This window comes from Lissotriton vulgaris, chromosome 5 (assembly GCF_964263255.1).
Source record: "Lissotriton vulgaris chromosome 5, aLisVul1.2, whole genome shotgun sequence".
Classification (NCBI taxonomy): Eukaryota; Metazoa; Chordata; class Amphibia; order Caudata; family Salamandridae; genus Lissotriton; species Lissotriton vulgaris.
Window position 1 is genome coordinate 435,305,310 of NC_141693.1, and position 12,998 is coordinate 435,318,307.

At 41.8% G+C, this 12,998-nt stretch overlaps 1 protein-coding gene across 1 annotated transcript in view; it reads right to left on the reverse strand.

Moving 5' to 3' along the window:
- Nucleotides 1-10,428: 10,428 nt before the first annotated feature.
- The window catches only part of TMEM72 (transmembrane protein 72), an 89,951-nt gene continuing 87,381 nt past the window's right edge, over nt 10,429-12,998 (reverse strand). Inside the window, exon 5 of the mRNA XM_086920103.1 lies at nt 10,429-12,636. Coding sequence (XP_086776229.1) covers nt 12,152-12,636 — 485 coding nt within the window. The 3' untranslated portion in view covers nt 10,429-12,151. The remainder of the gene's footprint in view (nt 12,637-12,998) is intronic.

Genomic DNA, 12,998 nt, shown 5'->3' on the forward strand with positions numbered 1-12,998 from the left:
TGGAGACATGGAATTGCGGTGCTTTGGGAAGAAAGTATCTGTTCGGTTTCTAAGTTGTTCAGTGAGAAGCTCCTTCCCTTTATGCAACTCTGCCTCACTGGCCCACCTATCAGTCTGGTTATTTGTTTTCAGTCTATTCTAGTAAAGGTTATTTTTCAGATTGATTCCTCTTATCCCAAGATCATGTTTTTAAATTGTGTTTTTTATATTGTACACCATATCTCTGGCATCTCTTCCTCTTTTATCTCCACCTTTAAGCTGAGGACAACCAAACTTGCTTTACAGTGCCCTCTTTCTACCAGCTTTTCAGTTCATAAATATTGAATGGTGAAACACTTCCTTCACATTATACCTTCAGAAATATGTGCAGATTCGATAATTTTGTATTCTCTTGATTTTCCTCATATCTGTTTCTATTTACTCTTCCTACTAAGGCTGAGGAAAATGTTGGTATCATTTTTAATTTCTGATTAAATATAGTTTACATTTTTACGAGTACATTTCATCAGTTAAACTTTGACACTTTTAGCTTTTAATGCCAAACAAATCAGAACTTTCAGAACTTTTTTTTTTACCATTCTCACCTAACTAACTTCTTCTCAAATTGTATTTTTTTATATCGAATTTGTAATATTGTTGTACATTATGTTTTGGCTACCCAATAGTGTCTTCTGCCATTTCATGTGTCCCTTAGGGATCAGTGTGCCTTCACATTTGTATTCCCATCTATTCGGTTTATATTACTCTGTTACCACATTTCTGTCTTTTTGTCTTTCACTTCTTGCCTCTTATCGGTTTCAGTTTCATTGTGTTCAAATGTTTAAATTACTTACACTTCCATATCTCTTGGATTAAATTACCACATTCAATCTGCTACCTCTGGTCTGTTCCACTTGATCTTCTTCAATTTGTTCGCCCCACCCGTTCTCCCTCTAGGTTTCGATCTTTCTCACTGGTAACCCCTAAACGTAGGTAATCCCTTCGTACAGTATTTCATGTGCTACTACCATAATTTACTATAAAGAGTTTCTACTAACCATGTTTCCATTACGTTTAAATTGTAATTACCTCACCAAGGCCCGGACTACAACTAGTTTGTTAAATTGCCATCCCTGCACGTGCACCGGTTTGCTCAGTAATTGCAATCACAAGTAGAGCGATGTTTATCACACCCGGTAAACACCAGTTTCGATAAAGATCGCACCCTTAAATTTCAACATGCTAAACCTGAACGAATTTACCGAGGAGAAAAGGCCCAGTATTTACTGGGACATGTGAATTTTGTTATGTTAAGCAGGTAATTGCCAAAAAACTCAGAATATGTTGTCATCATTACAGCTGATACATTCAGAACACCTTGATGTCAGATCTTTTAACAGATGCAATATTTATATTGCATCTGAATGCAAAGCGGTGAAAAGCTTTTTTTGCGCCAAGAAAACACATTTGGAGCTGGCTAGTTCATTGTACCTGCCACTTTCCATCAGGTTGCGTTACACTAGCGTTGGCGTAAAGCCTTCATAAATTTGGGCCAAGGAGTTATTCCTTTTTAAAATAATAACGAACACTATGTAGAAATTGTCATACTGCATCCGGACAAAGGCCTGCAGACCCTCACATATTAAGTGCCAACTGGTCCCCAAACTATTGTTGGGGGGGGGTGGGGGGGGGGGGGTCATTTATACACAGGTTTCTTGGCTAACACTTTACAGTGTAATAAGTTACTGTCTGCAGACATAAAGAGTATTACTGTTCCTACAAATTTAGGGTCAGTGCTACATTAAGCTTACTATAAGCACCCCCACAAGAGGCCACAGAAGGTACCACATTTTACTTTAATGGCATCAAGAATGAACTTATTGTTCTGGAAGGGGGATCACAGAAATGGGAAAATATAATTTTCACCAAAGATGAGTGGATTTGATATTGTGATTTTTGTTTGCTTTGTGGAATAATTTTGTTTACACAGTACATAAAAATGTAATATAGACTTAATAAAATAAATACATAAGATAACACACGTCAGTGATACAGCCCCTCACTCACTAGGTGTTACAGGATCTGATGAAAAGGCTCGACAACAGGCCTGTAGTGGTAAGTGTACTTCGCGCGGACACCCCCGCGATGTCTAAATGTTCCTAATGTCTTTATTCCTCTCGCGCATGCCGCTCACATTTTTTATTTACTAAGTTGTAATGATTCAAAGGTGTGGCTCATGCAGGGAGGGTCTGTTCGGTGAGGGTTCTAGCGATGACTAGTAGTCACCGTTGGGCTTTCTGCTGGAAGGACGCTCCGTGTACTGGGTGGAGTACTTTCTTGAATAAACTACTACTTCAACTCTCAAGGATTTCCTGGATATTTCTATTAATCATTTGGCGACGATCGGGAAACTCCACCCACACCCACGCTGAGGATTTAAAATTTCTTTTTCCAAATCCTTCGTCTATGGATAAAGACTTACCGTTTCCATAAATCCGGTCGATCTCAACATTTCAACGAGAGTACTCCGGTAGGATTTGGTTGTTCCTTTCGTCTGAGATTCAACTCGAATAAGGTACGTGGAAATCCGATTTCAAAGCCCTCATTGGCGCGTCCTAATAAGCCTATTTACTGGTTCCCACCTCTTAATACTTATAAAAGACGCTCTGTTTTTGGCCAGTGGGGATTAAGACTTTAATTTTCTGCCTGTGACCGTCTTCACCAATTTTGAAGAGCCAATCATTTTATTTAAAACTTTGCTGCACCGGCTAAGACGCGGATTGGCCCAGCGCTTCCTTACATTAGTTGGAGAGATACTTTGTTACACAAGATTTCTTGATTGACAGCGCGTTGGTTGTTTTTTCAGCGACACGCACGCTTGTTATTTTGATCCTTAAATTGACCTCGCACGCAGAAAGTATCTTAGCAACGTGCACACATTATATGCCTCATTGCACTTAAACAGCTCACAAGGGGGGGAGGAGCTACGCTAGCAAACAAGATGGCTGCTTAGGCTCCCGGCTCCGCCGACCTCTGTATCCTGCCAGATGATCCTGTCGATAATCCTATTTTTATGCCTGACCTCCGTGTAGATGAACCGATGCACACTCCGATGGTGCAATCACAAAAACTTAATCGGCTTGGTTGACGGAGTTGTATTGAGTTGAAGTTTGCGGCCTAGTCCAGCAGGAGAGCTGGGGCCTCGAGTTTTGACCCAGCTGGGTTGCATTTGAATAACATCGGCCATGAGAATCAAGCAGGGTCCGGTCTACCGCAGTGGAGGTCTTTTTTCCCGATTTTGACGGCGATCATTCTGATTGACTAACATCGAGGGAGGAGTGACGTGGCACGACAGTGGCTGTGGGGGGAGGTCCCTGTCCCGCGGACCCGGTTTGCCGCCGCCGGGGTTCGGTGTGTCGGGGTCTTCGCTCGCGGCAGCGGAGTGCAGTTTGCTGCCGCAGAAACCGATCAGTCACCCTCCGACGCCATCCGTTCCGCTCTTATCTGTTCCCCCGGAGAAACCGGGCTTTCTGGGGGAAGTGAATATGATCGGTACTGAGCGAGGAGAAATGGACCGGACGGAGCGTGAGCCATCGCTAAAGACAGTATTGGCAGCCATCGGGGCATATCATTCACATATGGATGCCCTGATTCACAAAATGATTACGGGCTTATCTGAGAAGGAGTGTGTGGAACCGGACCCTGCTCCACTGCCGGAACTGCTGCCAGCTGCAATTTACATGACGACCATTTTGATTCTGGACGAGGACCCCTTGCGACAAGAGGCGCCAAAGCCCTCATTTGGTACTCTGGAGAATCATGAACCCGGTGTTTTGAACGTATTACGACACCTACCATCATTGCTGACTTTGGGAGAATCGATTGGCGTTCCCTTCCCGGAGACTCCTGTTGGTGATTGTTCTTGGACTTCTGTTTCATCCTTTCCCTCTTTGGTGACGGTACGATCGTGGAGAAAACCACATTGGGACTATCCGTCCATGAGGGAGCATTTCTGTGCTGATGGAGTTCTTGAGGAATTACTGACTTTGATTTGTTTTGGACTGACGTTTTTCAGATTCTTTTTGCACTTTGATTCTCCTGTAGAAGTAGTGGTCCTACCGGGAGGGGTTCGCATGATGGTTCTGAAGGGCCAAGGCTGAGATCGATTGACTGGGGTTGGTACTATGGCCTTAATGGATGTGGGATTTGTAACTGTTGGTCTCACGAGAGGCTGGGTGGTGTATCACGGCTCCCCCTAATTTACCTTTTCTGTGATCACAGATAAAATTGTATTTTCATCATAGGGGATGCTTGTCTCTGGCGGGGGGAAGGGGACCGGGAGCCCATACGGAAATACCCTCCCCCATGTTTTCTCTTTTCTATTTTTAGAACCTAGTTAGTCGGGGCGACAGGCACACTGATAGTTGGGGTTAGGCGATAGCCATATGCAGGGGTGCAGGGTGGGGGGATGGGTTTATTGTTTTCTTTCTGTTCTCGTTCTTATGGTTTTCTTTTCTTCAATCTTCTCTTTTGTCTCTCCCTTATTAGTAATATTAGCGAAATATCCTGATTTTGTTTAAATTCCAGTGTCTGGTTGCCATGCTCTTTCTACTATTCTGATTTTACGGGTGGGCAGGCTCTGAGGGCCTGCGCTTAAATTGTTTGTCGATTGTAATGCCACAAATCCTGCTTCCTACTCACTAGCGCAGGCGTTTCAGCGATTCTTCTGCTGCTTCATGTCTATCCTGTCATTGTACCTGTACACCCTATTATTATGTATGAATGTATGGCACCGGATATGTCTATTCCTTTTTCCTTGTTTTTAAAATAATAAAAAGATTTATAAAAAACAAAGAAAAAAAACCAGCTCACAAGGCGTCTCGCTATTCAGCAGCGATGCGCACGCTTGATTTACAATTTTAAAGTTCATTGTTCAATTGTCTCGAATATTTCAGCCACTGTGTGTCAAATTCTTTAACAGCGACACACACGCTTTAATATACACGTTTGACTTTCAACTTGCCAGTTTATTCCTCATCAATCCCAATATTATTTAATCACGTGTGTCAAACACCGACACACGCTTTATGTATATGTAATTACATACATTTATTCACTTGTATTTGTATATAACATTTTACTTTTGCAGGTTTTATTGAACTATTGTACGGAGTTTGTGTGATTTTTTCATCAATAATGTCTAATGTTCAGTTGCAACAAGTTACTCAATCACCTCCTTTTCTAAGCAAGCCTGGAAGTCCTGAGATTATATGGTCAGAATGGTTTAGACTCTTTGAAAACCACCTAGTAGCTATTGACACTGTTGCTTATTCCCCTGCACGTAAATTTGCAATTCTTTTTGGATGCCTTGGCCAAGCTGCACAAAGAATCTTTCATAGTGTCGTGCCTATTCCTCCTCCGGCATCTCATGCTGGTGATGGTCAATGGAATGTTTATCTTGAAGCTGTCGCTCGCCTAAAAAAAGTTTTCAGAAGAATCAAACATTATGTTAGAGCATCATAACTTTTATTCAAGGAAACAAAAAGAAGAGGAAAAAGTTGAAGAGTACATTTCTGCTCTCAGAGTGTTGTCAACCACATGTGACTTAGGCCCAATTTCTGATTATTATATCAGAGATCAGTTCGTTTTTAATTGTGCTTCCCGTAAGATTAAGGAGAAGATTTTAGGATGCAAAAACCCTTCTCTGAATGAAGTGATTGACCTTGCACTAAGTATTGAACGCTCCACTCTCTCTAGTAAAGTAATGCTTGATACATCTAAAAGCGGGATTAATATGATCAATTCATCTGAATTTGACCAAGACAATGCTATATGTCAATGTCAATGTCAATGGTACTTGTAAAGCGCAAACAATCATCCTAGATAGGATATCACGGCGCTATCATGACAGAAGTGAGCGGTTGACTGATAACAGGGTCATAATTATAATTTAATCAGATTTAGGGAAAATAAATGTTTTTAATTGCTTCCTAAAGGACAAATAACAGTCAGTTAATCTAAGTTCCGTAGGCAACTCATTCCAGCTGTTTGCCGCGGTGGGAGAACGCCCTTCCACCCATCCTGGCTGTTTTCACACGAGTATTTCTTGCTCTAGCTGCCGTACGGGAGCGCAAGTTCCTGGAAGGAGCGTAAAATCTGATTTTGCTTTTTAGGATACGAGGGCGAGTATTGTGCAGAGCTCTATGCGTTATGCACAGTAGCTTAAACGTGGCTCTCTGCCTCATTGGTAGCCAATGAAGCTCTCGCAGGCAGCTTTTGGCTGGGTCGTACTTTTTTTTATTACAGATTGCCTTCGCTGCAGCGTTCTGTACGACTTGTAGTTTGGAAAAAAGATAGTCAGCCATTCCACGAACGGAGATTTTCCATAATCCAGCCTGCTCATTAATAAGGATTGGACCAGTATTTTTCTACACTCAATAGGGATCCATGGGAAAACTCGCCGAAGCATCTTAAGTAGCGCAAAGCCTTTGCCACAGATTGTTGATACATGAGTTTTCATGCTCAAGGTGTTATCTAAAGTCACGCCTAGATTCTTGGCCGTTTTTGCTGGACTGGGAGCGGTGCCCAGAGTTGTGGGTGCAGTGAATGCCAAGAACAAAAATTATAAATTTACTCAAAAGATGCAGTCAGTGTTTTGTTATAGATGCGGGTCCAAAAATCACATTGGAAACTCCCCAAGTTGCCCTGCCATCAACAAGCATTGTGTATTTTTTTGTGAAAAAATTGGACATTTTCAAGGGGTATACAGAAATGCAAGAAAGTAATTTCAAGTGAACTGTATTGACTCTGATATTGATTATTGTAGTAATTCTCTCAACAACATAGTTGTTACTTTAGATTGTGATGGTGAAATTGATTTCATAAAAAGGTCCTTTATGTTCTGCAATATCGATAATGTTCCTTTACAGGTGATGGCTGATCAGGGTCCTCATTTACTATCTTGAGGGATACAACCTTTTATGATTTATGGAATAAAAAAGTAAATTTTTTATAGTCTGATGTAAACCCCAAAGCATTTGGGGAAAAAGACATTAACATGATTGGGTATTTCACCAGTTTGGTTCAATGTCTTGGAAGGGAAACTATGACTAAAATGTATGTTGCAGAGAAAGGAAAGAATATAGTGGGCTGGAAGGATCTTGCCCACATGGGTTTGTATTTAGTCCCTGGGGACGATAATCCAATCAAGGTTGGAGAACTACCAGTGTGTAGCATTGATTGTAGCATGTCTGAGTCAGATTCTAATGTTCTAAAACAGATAATTTCTGAATTCAAGATAGTGTTCAGTGACACATTAGGCAGTGTAAAGGGCTTCGAACATCAGAACAGATTAATTCCTGGGGCCCAACCTGTTTCACATAAAGTACGCTCTGTCCCTCTAAGTGTGAGGAGTGAATTAAAAGGAACTTTAAAGAACTTGTACGACCAAGGTATTATAGAACCTATTGATTCTTCACAGTGGGTGGCCCCCATCGTTGTCACGCGCAAAAAGTCTGGCGAGATTAGACTTTGCTCTGACTTGCGCGCCTAAAACAAAAATATCATCATAGACTGCCACCCCCTGCCTAAGATCCATGAGTTACTTGCAAATCTCGGCAGCGCTAAATTGTTTTTGCTGATTGATTTAAAGTCAGCGTACCATCAAGTTGCCTTATCGAAAGAGTCCCAAGAGTTAACAACCTTCATCACTCCGTTTAGGGCATACAAGTTTTTACAACTTCCGTTTGGCCTGGCATCGGCCGGAAGCGTCTTCCAAAAAATTATGGATTCTCTCTTTCGTGAAGTCAAGGGCGTACAGGCATATCTTGACAACATATTTACATTTGAAGAACATAATATGATTTTAAGACGTGTGCTTTCAATTTTAATGTAAAAAAACATGACAGTTCGTAGCGGTAAATGTAAGTTCGCAGGTCAAGAGCTTGAATATTTGAGACACCCAATTTCCAAGCAAGGGATCAAACCAACATTTTCAGTTATTAGGGCCATTGAGGATGCCAAACACCCCACTGACAAAGACTCCTTACAATCCTTCCCAGGATTGGCCGAGTATTATGCAAGGTTTGTTCCATCTTATTCAGAAATAGTTGAACCTTTCCGCATATTATTAAGGAAAGGAAATAGTTTTAATTGGTCTCCTGACCTCGACAAAGTTTTCAGTGAGGTCAAAAAAATGATTGTGTCTGCACAAGCCCTACATGTTTTTAGGGACAATTGTACATCTATCATAACAGTTGATGCCTGCATGTCAGGTCTTGGGGCTGTGCTTACACAAAGAGTGAAAGGTCATGAACAAACTGTAGCATTCGCATCAAGGTCTCTCAAATCCTTTGAGCGACAGTACAGTACAATCGAAAGAGAGGCCTTAGCATGTGTCTGGGCGGTGCAAAAGTTTAGAATGTACATTTGGGGTCGGAGATTCAAATTAGTTACAGATCACAAACCCCTGATTTATATTTTTGACAAAGTAAATTCTTCTTGTATGTCTGCCAGGTTAATGAGACTGGTGTCCAAGCTACAAGAATTTCATTTTGAGGTGAAGCATATCCAGGGTGGAAATAATTTTCGGGCAGACTACTACCTTTCTAGGTTGTCAATATTGAAAAATTATGATAAGGACATTTCAACTGAGGATATCGAATGTGTTACGGTTGTGGATGCTGTGTGTCAATTGAGTTCAGTTCTAGCTGAATAATATTGGAAGTCTGCTTATGACAAAGATGTTATTCTCCAGAAAGGCATTGACTATTCCACACACCGCTGGCCTGAACCTAGGTGCTTAGATGGTGATTTACGTAGATTTGTTAAAATTTCAAAAGAACGCTCAGTTGAAAATGGAATTGTACGGAGAGGTGACAAGTTTGTTCCCCATTTAATTTACGATCCTCAATTGTGAATGAAGCTTATCAGGGCCATTTAGGGGTCACTAAGACTGTTATGAAAATAAAACAACACTACTGGTGGCCTTCATTAGACAATCAGGTAAGAAAAGTAATTGATGCTTGCCCAGAGGGCCTTTTGTCTGACAAACACTGGCAAACTTTGAAAGTTCCTTTACACCCAACCATATTTCCACATGCTTCCTGGGAGAAGGTTGGCCTCGATTTTTCTGGCCCCTATTCGCTTTTAAATCAAGAAAATAGATATGTTATTTTATTGGTTGATTATTATTAAAAGTGGATGTATCACAATTTTGTAGCTGACACTGATTCAACAATTTCCTTCTTAAGGAAGATTTTTAATTTGGAAGGTGCCCCTAAAGTAATCATTAGTGATAATAGTACACATTTCATGTCAGAAAAAATGTGCACGTTTCTGAGTGAGTTAGACATTAAACAACTAAAAGTCGCATTATACTCACCTTCATCGAACGGTTTGGTGGAGAGAGGAAATAAAGTGATCAAAGAGGGGATTCAAGCAGCATTAGCGTGCAATCTTAATGTTGAAGATTTCATTAAGCAAAAAGTATGGAGTTACAACACCGTACCTCACTGTACCACAGGTTTATCATCATTTACTCTATTGAGGGGCAGAGAAGCTCATTCTGTGTTATTCCCAAAATGGCTACAAAATATGTCTGGTGAAAAGAAGATTGATTTGGGAGCAGTTCGTAAGAATGTGAATGACAAACAAAATCAGATGAAAGTCAATTTCAATGAAAAATTAAACTCCTCCAATGTGGACATATTGGTTGGCGACTGGGTATTAATTAAAAAAACCAAACAAGATTAGAAATGGGGAATCGAAATTCCTTGAACCAGTCCAAGTTCTTAAAGTCAGCAAAGGGGCTGCATTTATCAATAGAAAAGGTTGATGGAACAAACGTCAGCTGGTAAAAGTTTCTCCTCGCCAAGTGGAGATTATGCAAAATAGACAAAGTGGTATGACAGAGGATTTAGATTGGAGTCATTGGTTAGATGTATCCGGTAAAAGTGAAACTCCAACTGTTACATCCTCAAGTAATTCAAATGTTCAAAATGTTGTTGCATTTTCTTCTCGTGGCTGGACAATTAAGGCTCCTAAAAGGTTTGATGGTTTTGTCAGATTTTAAGGAATCATTTATTTTCCACTTTCTCCCATTTTTTTGTTTTTTGTTATTGTAAGGGGAAAGGTGGTGTAGTGGTAAGTGTACATCGCGCGGACACCTGCGCGATATCTAAATGTTCTTAATGTCTTTATTCCTCTCGTGCATGCCACACGCATTGTTTATTTACTAAGTTGTAATGGTTCAAATGTGTGGCTCATGCATGGAGGGTCCGTTCAGTGAGGGTTCTAGCGATGACTGGTAGTCACCGTTTGGCTTTCTGGTAGAAGAACGCTCGGGGTACTGGGTGGAGTACTTTCTTGAATAAACTACTACTTCAACTCTCATGGATTTCCTGGATATTTATATTTAACAAGGCTAGAGTCAGACAAACAAGCATAAAACACAGTAAGATATCATTTATTATTTAAAGACACTAGTCCACGTTTTCTTTCCATTGTAGAAATTATTTCAGGTTTTCTTTTTCTTTTACTTTATGATCCAAGTTCCGGTGCTCAATGACTTTAGGAAATTAAAACTCAACAAACAAATGCTTGTCCCTCGCTCTCTGTGTTATCGTAAGCCTGTTCCTTCACTTCCCTCTGCTTTAGATAGGCTCCTGGCTCTGCTGCTGGACCTATGTGTAATCTTAGACGAGCCACTCAGCTTTCCCGTGTTTTATTCCCACGCTGCCTAGTTGCTGACTAGAAACGCGACCTCAGAACAGTCATCGGAGTACTTCCCTGTGTCTTAATCCCATGCAGACCATGGTGCTGACCTAGAGGGTGACAGAAGAAAATTCACTGTCTATGCAGTACATTGATAGTGCTGATGCTAACACTGATCTTGGGTGTGTGAAGAACATTGTCCACAGATGTATGTTACCATATCGAGTGAATATAATTTTGTATCCAGAATATTGACTGTCACAATATTGCGAAGGCAAGTATACCTAGGTAAGAAATGTTTTATTATTCCGAACTCCACATCTATGAACCTTGAAAATAGATATTTAGCAACATATACAATAATATGGCAGGATAACATTTCTAAGAGACAACAGGATCAAGTGACTGAGATACAAAGAATGCCCCGTGCTGGCCTACTGCTCATAATACAACAAACAAACACAAAACAAACTTTTCCTTCTTGCAGTAGAGGTCAGCACGCGTCCCATTTGACCCCTCCTGACAATCTGCTCCTACAATTTAGGGTCTGATTTGACCGACTTCCAGAGTCCACGGTGCAAATTGATTTCACAAAGGCATCTTTGATCTCAATCTCATTGGTGTAACAGATGAAAAGGAGTGATTGTTCTTCCCAAAGTACGGCAGATATCCAGGGAGAAATCGGTGGTGGTCCCTTGAATCCCACCTGCTCCATGATCCTTCTGCTTTTTGCATCCTGAAAATGTCAACAACGATCCATGATCCTTCTGATTTTTGCATCCTCAAAATGTCAACAACGATAACACAGTTGAATGTAAAGAGCCCGCAGCTGAGTCAGAGGTTTCTAGTCCTGGAGTTGGAGACCCCCAGAGTTAGGGCAGAAGACTCACGCCTTTTCCATGGTCCATCTCAGGACCTGGCAATGAAATGAGAACGGCTCAGTCAGGGAAAATCTATAGTCTGAGACCAGAGGGTCCAACAACTACATCAAATTTTACACAAGAGATCCAATATCCCAAGAAGTGATCTAATTTCTTAAAGAAACAGCAAGACACATGTACATTCAGTGTAGTGGTGTTGTAATTTGGGGATCCATATTTATTCTTAAGAAAAAGTTTGTCATGAGGTATAACCCCAAAAATATAAGTTATGGCTGAGGATGCCAGACTCCATTGAGAAGGAGTTCCCATTTTTACATTTGGCCCCAAAATTTAGAAGTCCACATTAGGTCCCGCACTGCCTCCTCTCATGCAGGTTCTTGACTGTCACTGTAGCTATTTCTGAAATTAGGTGGCATCCATTCTTAATAGGAATCGCTGATAGACTGCAGGGGTCAAGGTCACTTATGAGATATGTGCGGAAGATAAAAGGTTTCAAAGAGGCCTTGGTCCTTTGAGAAGAGCCTGCTGTGTAAGGCACAACCTTCAGTCATGAAACTGTACAGCAAACCCAGGGAAGTTCAGAAGATGCCGATGGTGAGTTGTGAGGAGGCTGCACTGTTCCCGTCTCTTGGGGGGATGATGGGGGCAGTATCAGAGGTCGTCTCCTCCTCGCCCTCGCTTTCAGCCGCTTCCAGGCTCCCAGCCACGGACGGGACAATCTGGACCACCTTCTCCTCAAAGTGCACCTGCTTCCGCTTGTTGAGGGTGTCGGCTACCCCACTTGCCTGGCCTGCTGCTCCTTCAGGGGCTTTCGGGGGCGCCTTGTCCCTGTTGACCTTCAGGATGCTTTTCACCTGTGTCAGAAGGGATGCTTTGCGTTCCTTGAAGGTGCTGTTGAAGGTGTAGGTCTGCTCCGTGTCCCCGGCCTGGGTCATCGACACTGCGGTGGCCGTGGGGTCTCGGTACTCCCTGCCCTGCTCAAAACTTTCTTTTTCCGCTGGCGTCAGCTTCTTCTTCTTGCTGAGTAGGAAGTATGCTGCCCCGGTGATGATGAGCATGGTGCCTGTGGAGGAAACAACAAAGGCAATTGTTACAAACAGCCCATTATTGAGACATATCTTTAATGCACAGAGATGGTACACAGGGCTGAAGTGCTGCTGTTTCTATTAATGTCATACATTCTTTTACAGACCATTTGGAAGTGTGACAGGCAATACAGGACCAGTGTGCAGGAAGTGCTCATGAACTGGCAACTAAGAAGAGGAGACTGATGGGCTTGCTAGTTTAAGAAAGCCTGTCCTTTTCTTGGGTACTGCTTGCAAAGGAGACTGCAGTCAGCAAACACGCACATTTAAGTTATTCACCCCAGACAGGCGTCCCCATCGGACTAATGAAAGCCTCTACCACAGTGCTAAATTTGTAAAA